We start from the raw sequence: 26,062 nt of genomic DNA, 5'->3' as shown, positions 1-26,062 counted from the left end.
CTTAGAATAGCCTGCAAAGACACGCCATAGCAAAGAAAGTTGCCAAAACGGCCAAAAACACCATAATTTGGCGTGTGGAAAAAGGACCAAAAATCCAAGGCTATAGTAAGGCAAAAGTTTCAAAATTTCACGCCTCCCAAAAACAGCTGAAAACCACTGAAAACGACTTAGAATAGCCTGCAAAGACACGCCATAGCAAAGAAAGTTGCCAAACGGCCAAAAACACCATAATTTGGCACGTGGAAAAAATGACCAAAATCCAAGGCAATAGTAAGGCAAAAGTTTCAAAATTTCACGCCTCCCGAAAACAGCTGAAAACCACCGAAAACGACTTAGAATAGCCTGCAAAGACACGCCATAGCAAAGAAAGTTGCCAAAACGGCCAAAACACCATAATTTGGCACGTGGAAAAATGACCAAAAATCCAAGGCTATAGTAAGGCAAAAGTTTCAAAATTTCACGCCTCCCAAAAACAGCTGAAAACCACTGAAAACGACTTAGAATAGCCTGCAAAGACACGCCATAGCAAAGAAAGTTGCCAAAACGGCCAAAAACACCATAATTTGGCACGTGGAAAAATGACCAAAAATCCAAGGCTATAGTAAGGCAAAAGTTTCAAAATTTCACGCCTCCAAAAACAGCTGAAAACCACTGAAAACGACTTAGAATAGCCTGCAAAGACACGCCATAGCAAAGAAAGTTGCCAAAACGGCCAAAAACACCATAATTTGGCACGTGGAAAAAATGACCAAAAATCCAAGGCTATAGTAAGGCAAAAGTTTCAAAATTTCACGCCTCCAAAAACAGCTGAAAACCACTGAAAACGACTTAGAATAGCCTGCAAAGACACGCCATAGCAAAGAAAGTTGCCAAAACGGCCAAAAACACCATAATTTGGCACGTGGAAAAATGACCAAAAATCCAAGGCTATAGTAAGGCAAAAGTTTCAAAATTTCACGCCTCCAAAAACAGCTGAAAACCACTGAAAACGACTTAGAATAGCCTGCAAAGACACGCCATAGCAAAGAAAGTTGCAAAACGGCCAAAAACACCATAATTTGGCACGTGGAAAAATGACCAAAGATCCAAGGCTATAGTAAGGCAAAAGTTTCAAAATTTCACGCCTTCCAAAAACAGCTGAAAACCACTGAAAACGACTTAGAATAGCCTGCAAAGACACGCCATAGCAAAGAAAGTTGCCAAAATGGCCAAAAACACCATAATTTGGCACGTGGAAAAATGAACAAAAATCCAAGGCTATAGTAAGGCAAAAGTTTCAAAATTTCACGCCTCCAAAAACAGCCCAAAACCACGCAAAACGACTTAGAATAGCCTGCAAAGACACGCCATAGCAAAGAAAGTTGCCAAAACGGCCAAAAACACCATAATTTGGCACGTGGAAAAAATGACCAAAAATCCAAGGCTATAGTAAGGCAAAAGTTTCAAAATTTCACGCTCCAAAAACAGCTGAAAACCACTGAAAACGACTTAGAATAGCCTGCAAAGACACGCCATAGCAAAGAAAGTTGCCAAAACGGCCAAAAACACCATAATTTGGCACGTGGAAAAACTGACCAAAAATCCACTGCTATAGTAAGGCAAAAGATTCACAATTTCACCCCACCCAAAAACAGCTGAAAACCACTGAAAACGACTTAGAATAGCCTGCAAAGACACGCCATAGCAAAGAAAGTTGCCAAACGGCCAAAAACACCATAATTTGGCACGTGGAAAAAATGACCAAAAATCCAAGGCTATAGTAAGGCAAAAGTTTCAAAATTTCACGCCTCCCAAAAACAGCTGAAAACCACTGAAAACGACTTAGAATAGCCTGCAAAGACACGCCATAGCAAAGAAAGTTGCCAAAACGGCCAAAAACACCATAATTTGGCACGTGGAAAAATGACCAAAATCCAAGGCTATAGTAAGGCAAAAGTTTCAAAATTTCACGCCCCAAAAACAGCTGAAAACCACTGAAAACGACTTAGAATAGCCTGCAAAGACACGCCATAGCAAAGAAAGTTGCCAAAACGGCCAAAACACCATAATTTGGCACGTGGAAAAAATGAGCAAAAATCCAAGGCTATAGTAAGGCAAAAGTTTCAAAATTTCACGCCTCCCAAAAACAGCTGAAAACCACTGAAAACGACTTAGAATAGCCTGCAAAGACACGCCATAGCAAAGAAAGTTGCAAAAACGGCCAAAAACACCATAATTTGGCACGTGGAAAAAATGACCAAAAATCCAAGGCTATAGTAAGGCAAAAGTTTCAAAATTTCACGCACCCCAAAAACAGCTGAAAACCACTGAAAACGACTTAGAATAGCCTGCAAAGACACGCCATACCAAAGAAAGTTGCAAAACCGGCCAAAAACCCCATAATTTGGCACGTGGAAAAAATGACCAAAAATCCAAGGCTATAGTAAGGCAAAAGTTTCAAAATTTCACGCCTCCAAAAACAGCTGAAAACCACTGAAAACGACTTAGAATAGCCTGCAAAGACACGCCATAGCAAAGAAAGTTGCAAAAACGGCCAAAAACACCATAATTTGGCACGTGGAAAAAATGACCAAAAATCCAAGGCTATAGTAAGGCAAAAGTTTCAAAATTTCACGCCTCCCAAAAACAGCTGAAAACCACTGAAAACGACTTAGAATAGCCTGCAAAGACACGCCATAGCAAAGAAAGTTGCAAAAACGGCCAAAAACACCATAATTTGGCACGTGGAAAAAATGACCAAAAATCCAAGGCTATAGTAAGGCAAAAGTTTCAAAATTTCACGCCTCCCAAAAACAGCTGAAAACCACTGAAAACGACTTAGAATAGCCTGCAAAGACACGCCATAGCAAAGAAAGTTGCAAAAACGGCCAAAAACACCATAATTTGGCACGTGGAAAAAATGACCAAAAATCCAAGGCTATAGTAAGGCAAAAGTTTCAAAATTTCACCCCTCCCAAAAACAGCTGAAAACCACTGAAAACGACTGAGAATAGCCTGCAAAGACACGCCATAGCAAAGAAAGTTGCAAAACGGCCAAAAACACCATAATTTGGCACATGGAAAAAATGACCAAAAATCCAAGGCTATAGTAAGGCAAAAGTTTCAAAATTTCACGCCTCCAAAAACAGCTGAAAACCACTGAAAACGACTGAGAATAGCCTGCAAAGACACGCCATAGCAAAGAAAGTTGCAAAAACGGCCAAAAACACCATAATTTGGCACGTGGAAAAAATGACCAAAAATCCAAGGCTACAGTAAGGCAAAAGTTTCAAAATTTCACCCCTCCCAAAAACAGCTGAAAACCACTGAAAACGACTGAGAATAGCCTGCAAAGACACGCCATAGCAAAGAAAGTTGCCAAAACGGCCAAAAACACCATAATTTGGCACGTGGAAAAAATGAGCAAAAATCCAAGGCTATAGTAAGGCAAAAGTTTCAAAATTTCACGCCCCAAAAACAGCTGAAAACCACTGAAAACGACTTAGAATAGCCTGCAAAGACACGCCATAGCAAAAGAAAGTTGCCAAACGGCCAAAAACACCATAATTTGGCACGTGGAAAAATGACCAAAATCCAAGGCTATAGTAAGGCAAAAGTTTCAAAATTTCACGCCCCAAAAACAGCTGAAAACCACTGAAAACGACTTAGAATAGCCTGCAAAGACACGCCATAGCAAAGAAAGTTGCCAAACGCCAAAAAACACCATAATTTGACACGTGGAAAAAATGACCAAAGATCCAAGGCTATAGTAAGGCAAAAGTTTCAAAATTTCACGCCTCCCAAAAACAGCTGAAAACCACTGAAAACGACTTAGAATAGCCTGCAAAGACACGCCATAGCAAAGAAAGTTGCCAAAACGGCCAAAAACACCATAATTTGACACGTGGAAAAAATGACCAAAAATCCAAGGCTATAGTAAGGCAAAAGTTTCAAAATTTCACCCCTCCCAAAAACAGCTGAAAACCACTGAAAACGACTTAGAATAGCCTGCAAAGACACGCCATAGCAAAGAAAGTTGCCAAAACGGCCAAAAACACCATAATTTGGCACGTGGAAAAAATGACCAAAAATCCAAGGCTATAGTAAGGCAAAAGTTTCAAAATTTCACCCCTCCCAAAAACAGCTGAAAACCACTGAAAACGACTTAGAATAGCCTGCAAAGACACGCCATAGCAAAGAAAGTTGCCAAAACGGCCAAAAACACCATAATTTGGCACGTGGAAAAAATGACCAAAAATCCAAGGCTATAGTAAGGCAAAAGTTTCAAAATTTCACGCCTTCCAAAAACAGCTGAAAACCACTGAAAACGACTTAGAATAGCCTGCAAAGACACGCCATAGCAAAGAAAGTTGCCAAAACGGCCAAAAACACCATAATTTGGCACGTGGAAAAAATTAGCAAAAATCCAAGGCTATAGTAAGGCAAAAGTTTCAAAATTTCACGCCTCCCAAAAACAGCTGAAAACCACTGAAAACGACTTAGAATAGCCTGCAAAGACACACCATAGCATAGCAAGTAAAAATGGACAACACCATATCAGTGAGTCGGTTAATTAATCAAAACTTTATTCCGGACACAGGAATAAAGTAGACAGAATAGACATATGAATAAATAAGTTTTTTAAAAAAAAGGCACATCTAAAAGACCACAGAACATACAATGTTTCATAAAGTTACATATCATTTATGATGCAATGGTTCCACAGTCTTGAGGTAAATCTGACTGCACTCATTGTGGGATTCACAAAGCTTTCAATTATACTGTTGCATGACACAGTTAGTCTTTACATCCATCTATACATATGGTTTCTGAATACAGAAGGACAAGTCGGCACGTCAACAGTCACAAACAGATAGCTAGCACTACTCCATCCAGGCACTCCATCTGGGCACTTTGATTAGTAACCATTATTGTATGCCACGTGAAGTTTGTGAATGCTGATACTTTTTTATCTCCACAAATGTGCAGTGTACATTGGGGTACAAAAGTCTTTGAAAAGTGTTATTTTCACAGACGATGAACACATACCAAATTTTCTGATTAGCATATTAGCTTGTGCATACATCATACGGTATTGCCTATAAATGTCACGGTCATCAGACAAGTCATCAGTGATGTAATGTCCTTTGCGCTGCTCCCACTTTGAGAGATTTTGGAATCCATGTCTTAACGACACAGCTACCTTTAAAGGCTTCTGAGTCCTTTTCTTCCCTTCCTTCAGGACAGTACTCCATGCTAAAGACAGTGGTTGTAGTTGTTGGTTCGCAGCCTCTTCCGTTGGTGGCTCTGCGTCAGCACCGATTTGTAGCCCTCCCGACGCTTGTGTTTCCTCCTGCTTGGGTCCCGGGAAGCCTTCGTTGGCCCAACGAGATCCAAGGGATGTTTCGAAGTCCAACAGCCAGCATTCCAGAGCAGCGGTCCCCAGTCCCAGACAGTCCCAGCCAAAAACACTATAAATTGGCATGTTGAAAAAATGCCAAAAAATCCAAGACTATAGTAAGGCACTTGCCCCAAAAAATGCTCAAAAAAGCTGGAAACAGCTTAGAATGGCCTGCCAAGACACGCCATAGCATAGAAAGTTGCAGAAACGGCCAAAAACACTATAAAATGGAGTGCTGAAAAAATGGCGAAAAATCCAAGACTATAGTAAGGCGAAAATGTCAAATTTGACATGTCCCAAAAACAGCTCAAAACAGCTGGAAACAACTTAGAATACCCTGCCGCGACACACCATTGCATAGAAAGTTGCAATGATGGGCAAAAACACCATAATTTGGCATGCTGAAAAAATTACCAAAAAGCCAAGACTATAGTAAGGCGAAAATTTCAAAATTTCACATGTCCAAAACACTGCTCAAAACAACTGGAAACAACTTAGAATAGCCTGCCATGACACCCCATGGCATCGAAAGTTTCAAAAATTGCCCAAAACACCATGATGTGGCATGTCGAAAAAATGACCAAAAATCCAAGACTATAGTAAGGCGAAAATGTCAAATTTGACATGTCCCAAAAACTGCTCAAAACAGCTGGAAACAACTTAGAATGGCCTGCCAAGACACGCCATAGCAAATAAAGTTGCAAAAATTGACAAAACAACCATAAATTGGCATGCTGAAAAAATGACCAAAAATCCAAGACTATAGTCAGGCGAAAAATGTCAAAATTTCACGTCCCAAAAACTGCTCGAAACAGCTGGAAAGTGCTGATTGTAGATGGCCAAGACATACCATTGCATAGAAAGTTGCAAAAATGGCCAAAAACACCATGATGTGGCATATCGAAAAAATGCAGAAAAATCCAAGACTATAGTAAGGCGAAATTGTCAAAATTTGACATGTCCAAAACACTGCTCAAAACAGCTGGAAACAACTTAGAATAGCCTGCCATGACACCCCATGGCATCGAAAGTTTCAAAAATTGCCCAAAACACCATAATTTGGCATGTTGAAAATATCACCAAAAATCCAAGACTATAGTAAGGCGAAAATGTGAAAATTTCACATGTCCCAAAAACTGCTCAAAACACCTGGAAACAGTTTAGAATAGCCTGCCAAAATATGCCATAGCATAGAAAGTTGCAGAAATGGCCAAAAACACTATAAAATGGAGTGCTGAAAAAATGACCAAAAATCCAAGACTATAGTAAGGGGAAAATTTCAAAATTTCACTTGCCCCAAAAACAGCTCAAAACCGCTGGAAACAACTTAGAATAGCCTGCCATGAAACCCCATAGCACAGAAAGTTTCAAAAATTGCCCAAAACACCATGATGTGGCATGTCGAAAAAATGACCAAAAATCCAAGACTATAGTAAGGCGAAAATGTCAAAATTTGACATGTCCCAAAAAAAGCTCAAAACAGCTGGAAACAGCTTAGAATGGCCTGCCAAGACACGCTATAGCATAGAAAGTTGCAGAAATGGCCAAAAACACTATAAAATGGAGTGCTGAAAAAATGGCGAAAATGTGAAAATTTCAAATGTCCCAAAAACTGCTCGAAACAGCTGGAAAGTGCTGATTGTAGATGGCCAAGACATACCATAGCAAAGAAAGATGCAAAAATGGACGAAAACACCATAAATTTGCATGTCGAAAATATGACCGAAAATCCAAGACTATAGTAAGGCGAAAATTTCAAAATTTCACTTGCCCCAAAAACGGCTCAAAACCGCTGGAAACAACTTAGAATAGCCTGCCATGAAACCTCATAGCATAGTAAGTTGCAAAAATGGCCAGAAACACCAATAATTGGCATGTCGAAAATATGACCAAAAATCCAAGACTATAGTAAGGGGAAAATTTCAAAATTTGACATGTCCCAAAAACAACTCAAAACAGATGGAAACAACTTAGAATAGCCTGCCAACACACACCATAGTATAGAAAGTTGCAAAAATGGCAAAAAACACCATGATGTGGCATGTCCAAAAAATGACCACTGCAGTCAGGGAGTGGTGGAAATCATCATTTAAAAGATGTACAACAGGGTCCATTGGTAATTGCAACCATGTTCATTGCGCAATGGTATTTATAACCTTTCCACAAAAATGCAGAACCTCTGGTCATTGCCTCACAGTATGTACAAAGGAGCCAACGTTTTATTGGGGACAGAACAAACAATAAGGTTTACGTATCAGCCCTAAACTATGTCGTATTCTCAGCGTTAAGTAAGCTCTATGGCAAAATTAAATGTATATACTGATGATTTGGGTTTTTTGAAGTACTAGGAACATTGATCCAAATTGCACCAAATTGCATCCCAGTTTAATTCTTGTTCCAATTCTGACATATCCCTTTCACATGCTTTCATTCCTGAAGTAGGGACATATTTTGGGGAAATTAATTTATCATATATGTATGACACTATCCTTTGGATGGTCTTTAGACTTGACCCCCAGGGAACCCCATAGACTTTACAGGCTAACCTTATTCTGAATTTCAAAAAAAGACAGTGTTTATCAACATTATATTGAGAGATCAGTTCTTGAAAATTGAGACTACGATATCACTATACTTTACACTTTTCTTTGCTATATTATTAAGTGTCTTTGGCCCTTTTTTCCACATGCTACACTATGGCGTGTCTCTATGAGCTATGATAAGCAGTTTTCAGCCATTTTTTTGGACATGTCAAAATTTGATATTTTTTGTCATACTATACTATGCGGGGTTTTTTTGGCCATTTTTCAACATGCTTAGAATGTTTTTGGCCTTTTTTCGCCATTTTTTGGACATGTCAAAATTCGAGATTTTTCACCATACTATAATGTCAAAATTTGACATGTCCAAAAATGGCCAAAAACAGCATAGTGTAGTGTGGAGGAAAAATCTCAAATTTTGACATGTCCAAAAAATTGTTGAAAACCACATATTAAATCTTGTAAAGACACGTCATAGTATAGCATGTCCAAAAAAAAGGCCCAAAACGTCATATTATAGCATGTTGAAAAATGGCCGAAAACAGCATAGCATAGTGTGGAGTCATATTATAGTTTATAGAGACACTTCATAGTTTAATATGTCAAAAAAAGGGCCCAAAACGTCATATTATAGCATGTTGAAAAAACTGCAGAAAATGACATAGTATAGTATATGTCATCGGAAACATGACTGAAACGTCATACTATATAGTATGTGGTCCAAAATCTGACCAAAATGTTGTACTATGCTATGTCGTCCAAATTACCATAAAATAGTCATACTTAAGTATGTCGTCCGAAATATTACCAAAAAGTTAGTTAAAGTATGTCATCCAAAATATGACCATGAATTCATAGTTAAGTATGTCGTCCACATTTTCACATATTATACTTTGAGGTGTTTTGGGGTACTTTCATAAAAAAAAAAAAATTTTTTAAAAAAACCAATTAATGACATAGTTTTTATCCAGTTATAAGTAGCTTTTAAAACTTTATAAAATTGTATAATTTAACCTTATAAGAGCATTTTAAGTTTTAAGGTATTTAATGTTTTTTAGCAGCATCATAGAAAATGTAGATGCATCTTGTGTGGAATGTATTTCATATGATAACATATGCAGACTTCACCAAATCCTTTGGGTATCCTGTTTATGTAAATTGCTCATGTACAGGATGTGTCAGATTCTGACACTTTTGACCCAGTCAGCACAGATGAATGGAAGCAGGTATCTGCTCCCAGTTTTCATCAACAACAGTTCAGCATTATTTTATACAAAATTGCACATTTCAAAACACAGGTTTTTTTGTTTTCTGTTCACTTTCATGATATGGGACTTAGGACAGACTTTTGAAAACAAAATCAAACAGGATCCAACCATCAAAAAATACTGTCAGGAACATGTTACATCATGTTGGAAATCCAGCAGTCTCACGGTAGCATTCATACACAATTATTTACTGATCAAATTAAAAATCTGCAATTAAAACAAACTTCTTCAAAAAAACCAATTTTTTCAAATATAATAACTTACCATCTGTATGATCAAAAAAAAAAAAAAATCACCAAAATGGACATTCCCTAATTTACACATTTTTTCCAGAAATGCATTTCATCAAAAGAACTTTTTTGCTGCTGCTTCTTGTTGACTTCTGAAAAAAAAAACACAGAAAAACATAAAGTGTTAGAGAGCTTTAAGTAGGTACCATAAGTAAGGGTACTCATTTTTCAGAATGGCCCCTCACAGAATAATATATAGTATATATCACAGATTATAATTGGAGATATATTTATTTAAAAAAAAAAAGGAAGTCATAAGACGTCATAGTATACTGTCATTAAAAATGCCATGTTAACGTATGTCGTAAAAAACAAAATCCAGTCATCCAAATCATAAAATACATCAGTGTAATATGTCGTAAAGAAGTGTCCTAAAAGTCATAGGATATTATGTCAAAAAGTCACCAAAAAGTCGCAGTACAGTATGTAATATTGAATGTCAAGGCAGTGTCATAAAAAGTAAGAAATGTCACTGAAACTGTTGGCTCCTTCGTACATATTGTATAGTGTTTATATCGTGAAAAATGTCATAAAAAATGTCCCAGTGTAACCTGCCTTGAAAAGGGTCATAAAAAAGTATAGTATAGTATATCATAAAAACAGTTACAAAAAAAAAGTTGTGGTATAGTATGGAAAACAAAGTCATTCAAATGTCACAGAAAGTCATAATATAGAATGCTGTAAAATATCATAAAATAGCCTTTGTTTAGTAGTTAGTAGCCTAGTTGTTTGTAAGTCTTAAATGTATAAAAAGTCACAGTATGTCCTAAAAAATGTCATACTTTAGGATTTCGTCCAAAAAAGCATTAAAAGGTCATACTATAATATGTCGTTGAAAATAGCATTAGAAAGTTAATGTGTATATAATATAATAATAATAACATATCTCCCCAAATAGCATAAAAATTCAAACTGTAGTATGTCATCCAAAATAGCAAAACAAAAGTCACTATGACTTGCTAATTTAGGGGTCTTTTTTCCTTTCATTGCTCCTTAAGCTTTTTTTGTGTTTTGAAAGGCATCAACCCAAACTTTTCTCCGGTATTAGAGGTTAAAATGATTGTGAGAGGTTTCCAAAATAGCGTAAAAAAGTCATGGTACAGTATGTCATAAAAACATGTTGCTAAAAGCAGACAGTATGGTATGTCATTTAGTGTCATGAAAGTCATGGTCGAGTATGTCAATAAATGTCAAGAAAGTCATAGCACTGTATGTTGTAAAAAAATATAAAATCATGGCATGGTATGTTGTAAATAATGTCATAAGAAGTACTACTATTCTATGCAATGTCATCCAAAAAAGCATAAAAAAGTCATAATACAGTATGTTGTTTAAAATTGCAAAAAATTCTTACAAGAGCATGTTGTCCAAAAGAGCATAAAAGAATCATAGTAGGTTTCCCAAAATAATAAAGTAATAAAAAGTCATACAGTATAATGTTGTTTGAAACTGTCTAAAAATGTCATAGTATGTTGTAAAAACCAAAATGCCATAAAACATCATAACAGAGTATAAAGTAACACAATTTCATTAAAAAAATGATAATATATCATGAAAATGTCGTTAAACCGTCATAATATAATTTGTTAAAGAGTGAATGAATTGGTGGAACAGATGCTATAAATAGCCACACCTCTGGGGTAGCAGTCATGACAAATTACAGCTTGACTGCTGCTGCTGGAGCACCTTACCGATGCAACAGTCAGTGAAATTGCACTTTGTCTTTGCTGTTCCTCTATTTGACAGGTCGAACGACTAGCGGAGTGGACACAACAATCGATATACAAAAGGATGTTTAGAGGCTTATCCCCTCTAAGCTACCTGTGGGAGAGGATCGTGCATGTGCTGCAGGCTCAGCAAAGGCTGAAATATACACAGCCAGCAGGTGTACCAGTCTGACTTACAGACACCATATGTTCTTGTTCAGTGTTGTACTGTTTAAATATATTCTTTTACTGACTTGCGTGTACATAATAGCTAGATGTTATTTACAGTTGTCCATGTTTTTGGTGTCCTTGTTTTTTTTAGCTGTATTTCAGTTTCTGGTGTAACTACATTGAGAGCAACAAACATCTATGTATGTGTGCACCTACTTGGCCAGTAAAGCAGCTGATTCTGATAAGAATATCACCAAATAAAAACAAATGTTGCCAAAATGTCACAGAACGTGTTATTAAAAAATAATAATTAAAAAAAAGTAGTGTCTTATGTAGTCATAAAAGTCATAGTATAGTATTTTTTCAAGAAATGTTTTTTAAAAAAGTCATAGTATAGTATAATATTTTGTTTAAAAAAAGAAACAATGTCAAAAGAAGTAATAGTATGGTGCTAAAAAAACGTCATAACCAGTGTGGTATAATAAAAAAAGGCATATAAATCACCCAAAAGATGTCATAAAAAAGTCATAGTATATCAAGTCTTTAAAAAAGTCATAGTATAGTATGGCGAAATAACTGTTATATTAATATAGAAATAAAAAGTAGTCTCAGCAGAGTGTGTTGTAACAAAATTTCATAACATGTTGTGGAAAATGGCCTAAAAAAGTGTACACAAAAAATAGTGTAGTGTCTCGTAAAACATAAAGTCATAGTACGGTACGTCATAAAAAACTAAAAACAAACAAACAAAAAAAAAACAGTAAAGTATGGTAAACTTTGTGGTATAATATGTGGTTAAAATAAAAAAAAAAGTCGGAGTATAGTATGTCTTAAAAAAATGTAACAAAAAGACATGGTATAATAAGTCTTTATTGATTTTATTATTTATTTATCCTTTATTTAACCAGGTTGGTCCCATTGAGATTAAGAATCTCTTTTTCAAGGGAGACCTGACTAAGGTCTGTTTTGTGAAAAACACAAAATTGCAGACAGGTACACAAAAGGAGACAAAATACAATTCACTTTAAAAAGTCCAAGTACATTATGCTGTGAAAAATGTAAAGAGTAATAGCAGTGTATTGCAAAAATGTCATAAAAAGTCATAATATAGTATGTCATGAAATGTGTCCTTAAAAGGCATAGCCTATGATGTTGTAACAAAATTTCATAAAAAGATGTAATATAGTATGATGTGAGAAACGTCATAAAAAAGTCAAAAGTCGTAAAAGAAGTTGAAAGAAATCATAGTATAGTATGTTGTGTGTTGTATGTCGTAGTATGTTGATTTTGGTGAGAGTTTTTATGTCGCCAAATTAAAACAATGACGTCTTACTTGTACATGATGTAGCAGAAGAACAGGACTGACTGGACCACAATGAAGATTGCAAAATGAACAGTAGATAAGCAGGAAGGCATGGGAGGCAGCTCAGGGCACTTTATAGCCTTCTCAGCAGGATTCTGTGATACACAGACACACAAAACGTGAGATCAATTTCATAAACTGCTCTATAAGCGGTTCCACACTCTGATCCGTACCTGAGCGTTACGCTGGACCAGGTGCTCCACGTCCCTCTTGACCGTGTGCAGATGCTCCTTGATGTCGTTGAAGTGCTGAATGGTCTCGTATGATCCCAGCCCGCCTGCGTTCCCCTGGTGCTGGACTGAGCCGATCTGTTTCAGTGACTCGTAAAAGGAATTTCTGCGGTAAAAAAGAGAGGACACACTCAGTCCCTGTAGAAGCACTGAGCAAAAAAAAAAAAATATTAATACTGTCACTGCTTCTCCCAAAGGATTGAAATTAATTATCTTTACTACAACTGCCTTTTAATACCAAATAAATCTATCTGCAATACAGTCATTTACTCTTGATCATGTGAGTTATGTTAGGAAACATAATGTACAGTTAATATGCTGTGTGGTATCATTTATTTACAGTAATACAAATTGTCCGAAATTAATCCCTTAATCCCCATTCAGTGGGGGCTACATATTCTCAAAGTTTGAAAAACAGAAAATTACCATCTGATAAAAGAGGTCATGATTGCTGAATTAATCCCTTATAAAAACATGTTCTTACAACAGATTACAAGTACAGGAGGTTAAGAAACAGACCACAGAGCAGCGCTCACTGAAATCCAGAGTCTGGTCGTGACGCTAAAGACGAAATAAAAAATAGTGATTGAAAAACTAAAAATGGATATGAAAAGGGGAAACAAATAAATGAAGTCACTGGAAACAAGGAAAGGCAGCTAGTCAGCTCTGTCCGAAGGTAAAAAAAACTCTCGCTGATTTACATTTTCTAAATTTACATTTGGTTTGTGTGCCATTTCTTAAACCGGCACCGTGACTCCTGTGAGACAAAAGTGAATTCAGAAGATGTATGTTGACCAGTTCAGACTAATGGTAACCAGAAGTCACCAGCAGCCCCACGATACATTATTATTACAATACTTTAGTTTGTTTCCACTTATATTACCATTTAAAGATTCTGAACACACCTAAGAATTCCCAACTCAGGAAACGGGACCACCAGAGGAGCGCCTGAACGCAGCGATGCTGCTTTATCCTGCATCACTGCATCCGCTTTTAAAGATTTATGTGTCCCATTGTCTGTCTTTGAGTTACTAACCGGTGTCAGAAATATCCACCCATCACTCCCTCAAATAGACATCTAAACATACAATCCTGAACCGTAATTGTCACGGCTTCGCCAAAAAAATAAAACGTGAAATCTGTAAATCTCGTCTCTTCACTTTTCATCAGTAAATGAAGCGCAGTGCGCCGTTTCTCAGAAGAGAATGAAGACGTCTAAGCCCGGATCATATTTCTCAACAAAATGTCATTTCTTAAAGTTGATTACTCACAGGGAGAAAGCAATAAGTTCCCCTTATCATCTTAAACACATCTAAGACGATTATGAGGAAAAAAGTGACTTGACAAATGAAAGGAATTCCAGCGGCGTAAGTCGGAGGGCCCCGAGGGGAGGATTGTGACAAGAAATCAATTGGAGGCGAGCCATGTTTTGCCCGTGTATGACAGATGTATTTAAAGACTGCTAATCTGATAAGGACAAAATGGTGCTAAGATGGTGGCCTTTTCTTGCTCGGCCACATGGCTGAGGTCTGCGGGGCCGGACAGGGATGACATATAAACAAAATCTAATTTGTTTCACGGAAGGGAAAAACATCTCCCTTGAGAAAGTAAGTGAGCATTTATTAAAGCCTACATCTAATCTTCATCTGCTACAAGTGACCCATTTATGAGCGGAAAGCCCTCCTTGGAGTCGCAGATGAAGTCCCGTCGTAAACTCTGTGTTTAAAAGACGGGCCGGGATCAACTGAGAGCTTAATCGGCAAAGTAATACAGATCAGTCGCTCACATTAGCACATTAGGAGGAGCAGCTGCAGCCTTTTGACAACTTATTTACTGTGTCAATCAGCTTACTCCTGTTCACCTCTGATCGTTCTTTACATCGAAGCATCGCAGGAACTCTGTCTTTTCCTGCCGTCTATACACCAAGAGGGTCGAATAAGCAAATGAGGCGCGTTGCAAGTGAGAGTCTGGGTCCGTGTGAGTTATGGGTCAACGATATGATAAAAGAAAATCATGTATGCTAAATCGTTTTGAGGATGAATGTCCTGTTGGATTTAGGGCATATAAACAGCTTGGTTCTTTTATGATACATGAGACTAAGAGATTAATGTTACATAAAATAACATCTTTAATATCTTGTGATTCTGATTAAGTCTTAATGCAGATGGTGTGTTAAAATTAAGACGCACAAGCAAACTGCACCCATAGGACATAAATGTGCCATTATTAATTAAATAGGCTCTCTTTTGTTCAGACGGCTATTTTCTTAAGTGCTGACTAAACTGAAGAACTAAAGACAAACAAAGCTAAAGATGAGAGTCAGTCACTCAGAACTTAATTATTGTCGATACTGTGAAAAACATTCAATAAAATCCCCTCACAAATCTAAAAGGTTTTTAGACGTTGTTAAATCTGTTGCGTGCTCACAATGGCTAAGCCTACAAGCACCTTAGGCGAGCAATACAAAAGCATAAGATACACGCTGTAAACATCAAAATATTACATCCTGCACACCTAATCAGGCTTACTTACTATAAGTCCCAAAATCAAACAGTCATGGAAGGCACACCATCATAAATCTCTCCTCTCTTAAGCTGTATTACGTTCATACGTGCCATCTGAGAGCGGTGAGGAGAACATTTTTATCGTTAAGAAGAAGATTACAGCTGGATGTTACTCTACCTATCATACTGTATGTCTCCACAATCACAGAATTCTTATTCATGATATCTTTTTTAGAGGACCAATTATGCTTTAACGTATTTTGTTACTTATATATAGTGTTACAATATCAGATGTTCATATAAAGTATGGGGTAAAGTTTCAGATAATTTAGCTAAATGAATGTAAAAGTAATCCCGGTGACAGGAAACCTCTGTTTTTGACAGTTTTTTCTTCTCTGGCTACAGTATGATGTCAGTGTGCTGGATTTCTTTGTAGGGTCATGCGCTCCAGGCACGCTACTGTAAGTGTTTTCATTACCGACACTACTACATGAAGCTACATTTAGCAGAAAAACATGTATTTTTTGTTTTCTGATGTTATTTTCTCCGCAATTTCCAATGTCTGGTTGTGTTTACAAGCTTTAATTGTTGATTTTTAATGAGAGAAGGTGCCACCATGCACTCATTCCCTGACTGCAAGTACACTGCTACATGTAGCTACATGCTAACATCAGGGAAAAATTTAATCTTGGTTGCTGATGTTGTAAATTTTAATCACAGATCATAATCCTGTCATAACATGAACAGTTGTATCAATTAAGTTTTTTTTGGTGATTTTACAAGCTAGAAAGTGGATGCATTAAGAGACCTGGATACAGAGGCAGGCCGCCGTTCATTCTTATGAAATTTGCTCAGTGATTCATAAAGACAAAAAAGTTAAACTACCGCATATTAATTAACCCAGATGACCGATCTATGGCACGGAGCAGGTGACTTCTGGTTACTTTCAATTTAGAGTCCTGCTAACTTAAATGGGGATAAAAAAATTTTCAACTGTGCAGTTCGTCTAGACTCTCTAATTGTTATCGGACCGAATGGATCAAATTCTGATTGAGTCATTCTGTAGGGGTTGTGACAAAAAGGAATTCACAGACGTCTCTTTTGCCATGTAAGTCAATGGGAAATATCTCTTTGGGCCCCAGGGCATCACGAGATGGATGTAATTACAGTGTCTGGCCACTACAAAAACTGGCTTCAAATCCTGGCGAACTTCCTGGGGAACTGGGCTACAATGATGACGAAAAACTCGGAGACACTGACCAATCAGAGCAAACTGGGCTTTATCTGAAGAGACAGGTGCTAAAATTGAGCGCATCAGACAGAAGGTGAATGCAGGTGAAAATTGTGGGGTTTTTTTTACATTTAAGGATGTAAACATGATCTAGTAGAAATCCAAATATAAATATGAACCTGAAAATGAGCATAGTAGGTCCTCTTAAAAAACAAGTCACCTCATGGCAAAAAATCTTTAGGCTGCTGAAAAACTGGGGAAAAAAAGCCTCTGCAAGGAAATCCAGTCTAAGTCCTGGTTTGAAGCTAAGATCAACACAGTGTGATGATGATCTCATTTGGTGCAGAGGCTTTTTGCGTGCGCACGTGCATTTGACTGAACGTTACAGCGGCTGGATTATCAGGCTGGCAGACACCTGTGATGTTGCAGCCACTGCATCCTGAGATTAAATATGATTTGAGGGATTTAACCGCCAGGATTTCCCTTGTTTTTCTGGAGTATCACCGAGCTCTCTTTCTGTCTGTCGCAAAAACAACAGCAAGTTTTTAAGACTGACCAAACGTCAACAACAATCACGCTGTTGTTACTCACCTCAGCTCATTCAGATTTTTGAGAACCTCGTTCTGGTTGGCTAAGACGTTGCCCAACTGTTGTTGACCAGCAGTATCGAGCTGAAAGACAAATACAAATTAAAGGTCTGAAGGTTAAACACTGATGTTTGATAAAGTGTCATAAAAAAAAAAACCTTATTAGTTTTTATGATCTGTCATAAAAACACTTAACTTCAGCAGGAACACAGAAATGACAGTGATGTTGACAATTTGTTTGAGCAGGTCAAATAAACTAACTGGAAATTGACTGCAGAAGTAAAACCAGAGGTTATTATTCAGATTCCTACATTTGTGTATGTGTGAAAAAATTAAACCCAATCCAAAGTTTAACATAAGAAGATGAATGGAGACTGGCGTGCTCAGTGTTCGAGTTGATAGTGGTAAAACAAGGTGCTCTGTGGTGGGTTTAAATTCTTATAAACACTTTTTATCCAGTGTTTATTGCTTCATAAACCCTGTGACCATCACTGCGTGCATCTGGTGTGAGCACATCTGGCAGTGACACACTCACCTGTCCTGACTCAGCGTTCGCACCCTTCTTGGCGACCTCGTCGGTGATAACGGACACATACCGCCGCTGCTCGTCCAGGATCATAGCGAGCTGCCGGTGGAGCTGTTTGATCTCCAGGTGGATCCGGTTCTGACCTTCAAATACCTGACGGATCTCCCGGTCATTCACGCTCTCAAACAAGTCCTCAACTGAAGAGGATACAAAAAACTGACATGAGTGAAACCTACAAACCTTTCATGAGGTATTGTACTGTCTGAGTATATATTGATTCATATTTTCTAAACAATTTAACTTAGTTTGCTTAAATTATGCAAAACAGATTATTAGGGGAAGAAATAAAAACAACTTCTTATGTTTTTTTGGTTTCCACTAACTTGGCTCTCCTTGGACGTCTGGGTGCTCTTTCTGAAACTCCTCTTTCTTTTTGTCGAGCTCTTGCTGGAAGTTCTGAAATTCCTCCTGGTACTTGTCCTTCTCTTCTTTAGGAATCTCAGATTCAGGTGGGGGCTTCAGTGGGAGAGGCAAAAAAAGAAAAAAAGAAACCTCTCTGAGCTCAATAGATGCTGTGTGTAGGCCACGTCGTGCACACTGAGACACACAGCTACACAAACACAGTAAGTGCACGCACGCGGGATTGTGAAGAAAGTACGAAGAGTTCTAGAAAAATGTAGTTACCGGCTGCTGGCCTGGTTCTGTGAGTCTGAACAGCAAAAAGGACAAAACATCGTGGTCATCTGAGGGAGGAGAGACACTCTGAATTAGAAAATTACATCAGATCTTAAGTTATGGTAGCACTTTAAGTAAGTGCATAAAACGATAATGGGGAGTAATATCTAATACCCTCGTGATCATGGAGGAATGTATTGGTAATATCAATGATAATCTTTTATTTCTTTAATAGGATAACTGCAGGGGAAAACATGCATCATGTATTACTAGGAAGAACCTCTCAACAGAGCAGGAAACCTCAGTGGTATTAGTTATATCGTGGTTACAATCGTCTCAATAATTAGGTTGTATCAAGTATAAAACGATGATTATTTTTAAAGAGTAATGATGGAGGTGGTGTTAATGAGGGGAAAACTGCAGTGATAACATCCTAAAATGGTCATAATAATAAGGTATTTTTTTCACAATACAAGGGAAAAACTTCATAAAATACTACAAAATATTACTGAAATTAAACAACAAAATGAAAATTCTGTCTTCCTGTATCTGTTTCACTTCTTCTTTTCTTTTTTAGGATTTGGCTTTTTGGGAAACATGGGGAGAAAGTGTTATTTTAACTACACAGCTCTTACCGGGACCACAACTGTTTATGCCTCCAGCACTGACAATTTCAACTGAATAATTTGTATTTCAGCCCAATTGAGAAAGCTAGAGTGGTTTCTGATTGGCTCAAGAGGGACAGTAAAGTTTTAGCTGGAGGACTCCAGACAAATATTCAATACTCACATTAAACTCATGCCTCTAAAAAAAGAGACAGTTAAACCCCTAATTAAAAATACATATTTTTAGTCTTACCTGTTGTGCTAATTATCAGTCTACACTGTTTTGATGTGGCTAATTCAGCTCCGCCTTCTCTCCAATATAATAAAACTAGATGGCACTCGGCTTGTGGTGAATAAAGTGCCAAAAAAAAGAAAATTCACACGTCTTGCTGTGAGCAGTTTCATGTAGAAACTATTTTCTTTTCTCAAGAACTACACCTGCCAATCATATCACTGCTTGAAGAATCGAGCACCTGCTGCTAGCACACCGCGCACCACTGAGCTAGCAAACATTACACTTCCCTCTACCAGGTGATACAGCTGATAAGTGTAGTTTGGTAGAGAGAAAATAGTTCCTACATGAAACTGCTCACAACAAGGTCCGTGGATTATCTTGAGTAACTGGATCATGATTTCTGGAAAGAGACACTGCTGTTGAGTTCTGTTAAATGTATTTTTTTGGCTGTTTGAGCCCCACAAGCTAAGTACCATCAAGTTGGAGAGAACGCAGACATCTCTACGGCTGATATCTCAAACATTCGGTAACTGACACCAAAAAATCTAAATTGATAAATAGTACTACAGGTGAGAGGAAAAATGTTTGTTTTTTTTAAATTTTGGGGTGAACTGTTTCTTTCAAGATTTTAACACAGAAGACAACAACAATACTACTACTACTACTAATAATAACAATAATCCTAATAATACCTGCTAAACCTCCAGTGGCAGCTGAAATGCCAAAGAAGCCCTCAGGGGGAATGATCATGTTGTCCACCTTTGTGCAGAACTCGTAGTCCTCTTTGTCTGGGGTGAAACCATTGTTGATCATCACCTGAGAGGAACATGAAACAGGTGATGACTCAAAGACACCACTGACTGTGCTGATGATGTGTTTTATAAAATCAGCGCCATTGAGTTGTTAATCACATAGAATTTCCTTTTTTCTCTTCACATAAAGCTTCATATATAAATGTGTAACAACTCTTGTGCTTATAGTTTCTCCTACCGTCAGCGTCTTCTTGTAGTACGTTATTTTGGCTCTGACAGGATAGGGTTTGTTGCGGAAGTCTCGTAAACATGTGCCGAGGGCTTGCGTGGTGCCGTCACTGGATCCAAACAACAAGAAAACATAACCATTACATTCATCTAGATGCAGTGCTGTGCTCCACATAAACGTTCAACATGAGCAGGAAAAACACTTTGTGATTAGAGTTTATTAAATGAGTGAATAACATTAATGCCCGTGTATGTTTTTTGTAAACACTTGTTGTGGTCGAGTAAACAGTGTGAAATTCCGAGACAAACTGAAACGGCATTGAAAAAGTCATCACTGTCCCGCAGAGATTAGGAAAGACAGAGGATTATTTTACTTCCCAAGCAAATACAATCATATTTCCTAATCTGCTTTAAGTTGTTAAAATTTGAGTTGGTGACGACATCGGAGCAAAGCAAAAGAAATGTTTACTTACTTCTGATGGTCATAAACAAGGTTTCCATTGTTTCCCACAACAACTATAGCAGGGTTATTTTTCTGAAACGAAGATAGAAGAAAACAAGGAAATACATTAATCCTTTTTTTTTCATCTGGAGACCAGAGGTGGATCTGCTTTTAGGTAATCTATTCAAAAATATCAATCCCATACCTGAAATAAACAATATTCAGATGTGACATAAACAGACCTATGAGTGGTTTGTTTTGCATGGCAGTGATCTATTTATGTACAAAAATACTGATAAAGATGAAATATGTAAAAGAATATAAATTAACGTACATATAGACAAATGAATACCTCATAGGTTTAGATAAAAAGAAAAAGAGGACGTGCATGTTTTTACATTTTTTTAAACAAAAAAATGAGTAAAAGGAGGCTGAATATGTGTATGTAAAGTTAGTAAGAAAAATGAATCAGCACGTAATTACTTAATGTTTTCATTTTTAACACTTCTTCTGTGACAAACCAGCTGATGACAATCAAACAGAAGCGGTTTAAGAGTGAATTTGGCTTCAACAGCGAGTCTGTGGCCAGATTTTAAAAAAAAAAACCCCACATGAAACACTCTGACGAACACTGTTTGAAATCCACAATCACGGATAGTTACAAAATAAATGCCAACCTTTCCATCATTGTCAAAAGAGTCAAAGAAGATTCCCACTCCGTTCCACTGGTCGGCGGCACCGTACACTGGACCGTCGAGGCCTTGCTCTGCAGTGAACCACACAGCCTGGAAGACAAAGAACATGACAGAAAACATTAGTTTTAGCATCCTTTACAAAACAAAAGACAGAGGCAGAGGCAGTTCCCTGAGTTTATTTCCTGATTTGCATCTTTTAGGATTCTGTCCTGACAAATAAGTTAAACAGTCTTACATTGTTGGCTGCTTCTTAATAATTGTGTTTGCAGATGGTTTTGTAATGCATGCTTTCTGGTTGTGGTATGATTAAACTGTCCACACATCCCGACCCCAAAAAGAACTTATAATGAGTGTCTGACAACATTACGAGAGTACCCCACAGACACATGAAAAGTTTTTCTGGACCTTTCGCTTGATCCACGCTGGTTATTGTCTTGTTTTGAAATCTCATGAGATGTGACTTGTTGCAGGAAGAAACGTGAGTGAGAGGAGTACTGATAACAATATATTGAGTACACATAGTGTATATCACTCTTATCTGAAAGATTTTCAGTGTCATGACTGAATATTCAGCTGATTTCGAAAATGTGAAAAGTCTGCAAGACTTCAAAATGTTCTCCTGCCTCTCCTTCTCCTTTAATGAAACTTGGACACAAAACAAAACAGATAAGCAAAAGTTACAAAAAAATTTCAATTATTGGCAGGGTTTTTTTTCATAATGTTGTCAGCAACTGAAAAACAAAATTAAGCGCTTTTAATGGATGTAAATTGACAGTGCAAACATGCCCTGAGTGTTTACATTGTAGCCTGTTTTGCAGCTGTCAGCTATAGAGGTGTTGCTCAATACTGGACCAGTTTAAAAAAACTGTTATCCCCTATAGTCACAAAATATGTGAAATTGGGATCCAGGAAGAAAAAAAATAATTATTTTCAACATACTTCATGCAAAGTATTTTTTTTTATTACTACAGCCTAGGATATGTGAATGATTTTCAGCAAAAATTATTTTTAAACATCATATTTTGTGCAGTGTCAAATACTCAAACTAACAAAATGTGCTTCTCAAAATTAGGCTATAAAAAATATTATACTTTAATATGGTTTTCCAATTTCAATTAGTTTTTCAGTTCTAACCATAAATATCAAATATTCACAAAGTGTCAGAATGTTAACCCTTTAAACGCCCAGTTTGTTCTTGTCTTTGTTTTAGATGGGAAAAAAAATACACAAATTATTTTCAATATACAACACGCGAAGTAGATTTTTTTTTATTTGATGATGAATAGGTCAATGATTTGAAGCAACACTGATTGTGACCGTGCACCTAGTGGAAAAAGCATGTATTTTCTGCGTATGCCAAATATGTTAAAAAATGACATCATCAGGTAGAAAATAGTAAAATGATAAATTCAAAATAAACATTAACATAAACTGTTCTTAAAAAACGGCCGATATCAGAACTGTATTAATAAGTTATACTGTATATCACATTCCTTTAAAGAAAACTGTTCTGCCTCATTAACCAATACAGAACGTTAACCCTCCTTACCAAACCGTCCGCTCCCATCCGGCCTCTCCCAGACACTCTGAAGGTCACCTCGGCCTCCCAGTGCTGAAAGCCCACTTTGTTTTTTGTCCACACGCTGCCTCTCTGACTCCTGAGGGACGGTGTAATGCGCACCTGGTCTGCACTAGGAATCGCATCTGTGATGGAGAGGAGAGAATAAGCAGGATTTTAGTAGCATGTTATGTTTAATCATCTCTATGAAGATAATAGCTATAACCCAATTTATCACAAAGCTCGACAACGTATGTGGTTTTCTATGAATATTAAAAAAACAATCACACAAGAAATAGTCATTTGCTGTTTGGTTTCCACTCGAGCCAACGTGAAAAAGCTCATGCCAGCTAACTTAGTGTTGTTATCATAATCAGGGTGTGCCTACTCTCTAATCTTAACTGCCACAGGACCTCAGGTCGTCAGATTTTTTTTTATTGAACATCTGCATACTTCTGCTGCAACAAGAATCAAATCAACAACAATCTTGACAATAATTATTAAAATCACTTCTCATCACTCACAGCTCTTAACTGTTTTAAATCTCTGTAACTCAAATAATGTTTTAAAGTGCTGGATGGACAAAACAAGCAGCATGAAGATAACATACTGTGGCTCTGAAAACTTTTGATGGCCAATTTATCATATTTTTGTATCCATTTTTGAACATTTGTTGATGATTACCTGATGATCAATATTTGATTACTTGCGTGGAGGATTCAGGAGCATCTATTGGCAAAATTGTTAAATTAAATCAATAACTACCCTATGTTTTCATTAGCGTACCTGAAAATGAGAATCACTGTTTTCCTTACTTTAGTATGAGCTGTCTATGTCTACGTGGAGAATGAGTCCTCGTCCACAGAGTCAGCAATGCTGTTTTACAGTAGCCCAGGATGGACAAACCAAAGACTGGCTCCAGATTGGGCTATTAGCGTTTTAACAGCGTTTTTTTTGTCAAACAAAGAACAGAAAACATCACATTTGACACTGAGAAATTGTGAGGGACGCAAATATCAGTTAGCAGACTAATAGCATTTAGGCAAAGCCCCCTAAATCATTGCAGCCTGAGAGGGAAAGCTGTGTAACCTCACGCTGCAGCTTCCTGAACTCTCATATCAGCAGCTGTGGACAACTCACTGTGTGATGCAAGACTCCAAAGGCCCATTTTTGTAAAGAGGAAAGTTCATTTGTATGCACAGTCTCAGACAGTCACGTGCTGTTTTTTTTAAATCAGCCCAGTCTGCAGACGTTTGAAAATAACATTAACAGAAAGCTAAGGTGCTTCCATGAGTGCATTATCTTTTCAACGCGCAAACAGCTGTCGCCTCTGTACATCCTGAGCGGAAACACGTCCGTTACAAACCCTCTCGGGTCATGTCGGTACATGAGTATTTGAGTTTAAAGCGCAGATGAAGGAGCGGCTCTGTGATGCTGACAGCTGGAAACTAACTTACTTCCAGTGTGGATCCAAAACGGGATACTGCCGTCGGTCTGGGACAGGTGCGGTCCTTTGAAGCTGTATTTGTACTCGAACCGGCGGTGAGGGAGCTCTTCTGTCGTCGAGGCGTCGGCGGTGGTGTCGGCGACACTGCTGTGCGAAATTAACGTTGTGACAAAAGTTAATATCAACACACGAGCGTTTGTAGCCCGGCGCTGCGCTATGGACACCGCCATGTTTCTGTATCACTGCTGACGTAGCGCTGAGACCACGAGCATGACGGGATGCCTGTAGGGCCAACAGGGCGGTTTCTGATTGGTCCGTTTTTTTGGTCCGTTTTTCTGCTCGTTCTTGTTTTAAAGGTTACAGCTGAGGTCGACAAAAGGGGCCTTCTGTACATATGTAGACCTAAGTCAGCAAAATTAACAAAATATACTGACAAATACAATTACTGTGCACTACACGCTATATGTCCAGGATATGGAAGCATTGGTATAGTAGTCTCCTCTGTGGTCATTGACATGTTTTAATTGTTTTTTAAGTGATCTGTACATATTGTGTTGGGGATTTTTTTTATTTATTTTATTTTTTTTATTAAGTGATCTTATTGCATTGTGAATATATTATATATTAAATATATTTTATATTTTTTGTATGTATTGTCTTGCTCTTATCTGGACCATTGAGTCTGTAATAAAGTTTATTATATTATTATTATTAATAATTATATTCTGTGCCTTAGATTTTCACACACAAATTTGCTCTGTTTTGATGCATACAAAGGAAACACAAATATAGAAGAGAAAAAAATAAAATACTATAAATATAAATATAAAATAAATATTAAATACTTTTAATAAATATGCACACTTGTTTAGAATTAAAGAGTTAGGTATGATTGAGCAAAAATATATTATAGTTAATAATAATGACAAGAATTTTAAAAATACCGTACAACTTCAATTAATAGCCCAGGCAATTATTTATCAAAATCAGTGACCTCACAAGGCTTATATTTGGGACAGGCATCTAAATGGATGCTTTTATTTCCTTTCACAAAAAATAGCACTCGGCAAAGGAGGAGAAATCAAATTATTGATTTAACCCTTTGAAACCTGTGCAAATAGGCTTTATTTTTTCCCCCTAAAACCACGTGAAGAAGGTAATGAGCAACAAAAGAAGAGATTACCCATGTACAAGAAAATTTCCTTGAAACTTACCAAAATGAAACAAACAACCTTTTTAAAAATGAGAAAGGAAGACAAAAAAAACAAAAAACAAAGTGAGACATGGCCTGGGAAAAAAGGTCATCATAGAAATTAGAACAATTCTGTAAAATAATTTTGAATATATAATTTTGATAATTCTAAACTGCATGACAACCAGACCAGGCTTACAATTGAGACAGGCCTGCATTTGTCAAAATGTGTCGCCACACTGGGCTACAAAAAGGGACTGGGCGTTTAATTGAGACTTTTATGGTATGCAATGTACAGAGATAGTGGTTCAAAAAGATGTGCATTAATGTAACATTAAAGCCAATGTGATGTTAATATAAGCTGTAGTGTCTATAAAGTTCCCTAGGAATGAGTACTAAAACCTGTAAAGTTAGCATTTCAGCATTTCAGTTCCCTT

General features: G+C 37.3%; 1 protein-coding gene across 1 annotated transcript; it reads right to left on the bottom strand.

Annotated features, from left to right (window-relative positions):
• Nucleotides 1–9,052: 9,052 nt before the first annotated feature.
• Nucleotides 9,053–24,704, bottom strand: lman1 (lectin, mannose-binding, 1). The gene is made up of 13 exons (XM_042509903.2): nt 24,444–24,704; nt 22,978–23,132; nt 21,411–21,518; nt 20,765–20,826; nt 20,302–20,401; nt 20,004–20,127; nt 18,481–18,539; nt 18,180–18,312; nt 17,806–17,993; nt 17,275–17,354; nt 12,892–13,054; nt 12,689–12,813; nt 9,053–9,570 (listed from the first exon to the last, which is right to left on the bottom strand). The coding sequence occupies exons 1-13, from the start codon at nt 24,661–24,663 to the stop codon at nt 9,534–9,536; spliced, it is 1,554 nt and encodes a 517-aa protein (XP_042365837.1). The 5' UTR covers nt 24,664–24,704; the 3' UTR covers nt 9,053–9,533.
• Nucleotides 24,705–26,062: the final 1,358 nt, after the last annotated feature.

Source organism: Plectropomus leopardus, chromosome 20 (genome assembly GCF_026936395.1).
Source record: "Plectropomus leopardus strain MGB_pleo_1.0 chromosome 20, ASM2693639v1, whole genome shotgun sequence".
Lineage (NCBI taxonomy): Eukaryota > Metazoa > Chordata > Actinopteri > Perciformes > Serranidae > Plectropomus > Plectropomus leopardus.
The sequence above is the reverse complement of the archived record's forward strand: the minus strand, read 5'-3'. Positions and strand labels throughout refer to the sequence as shown.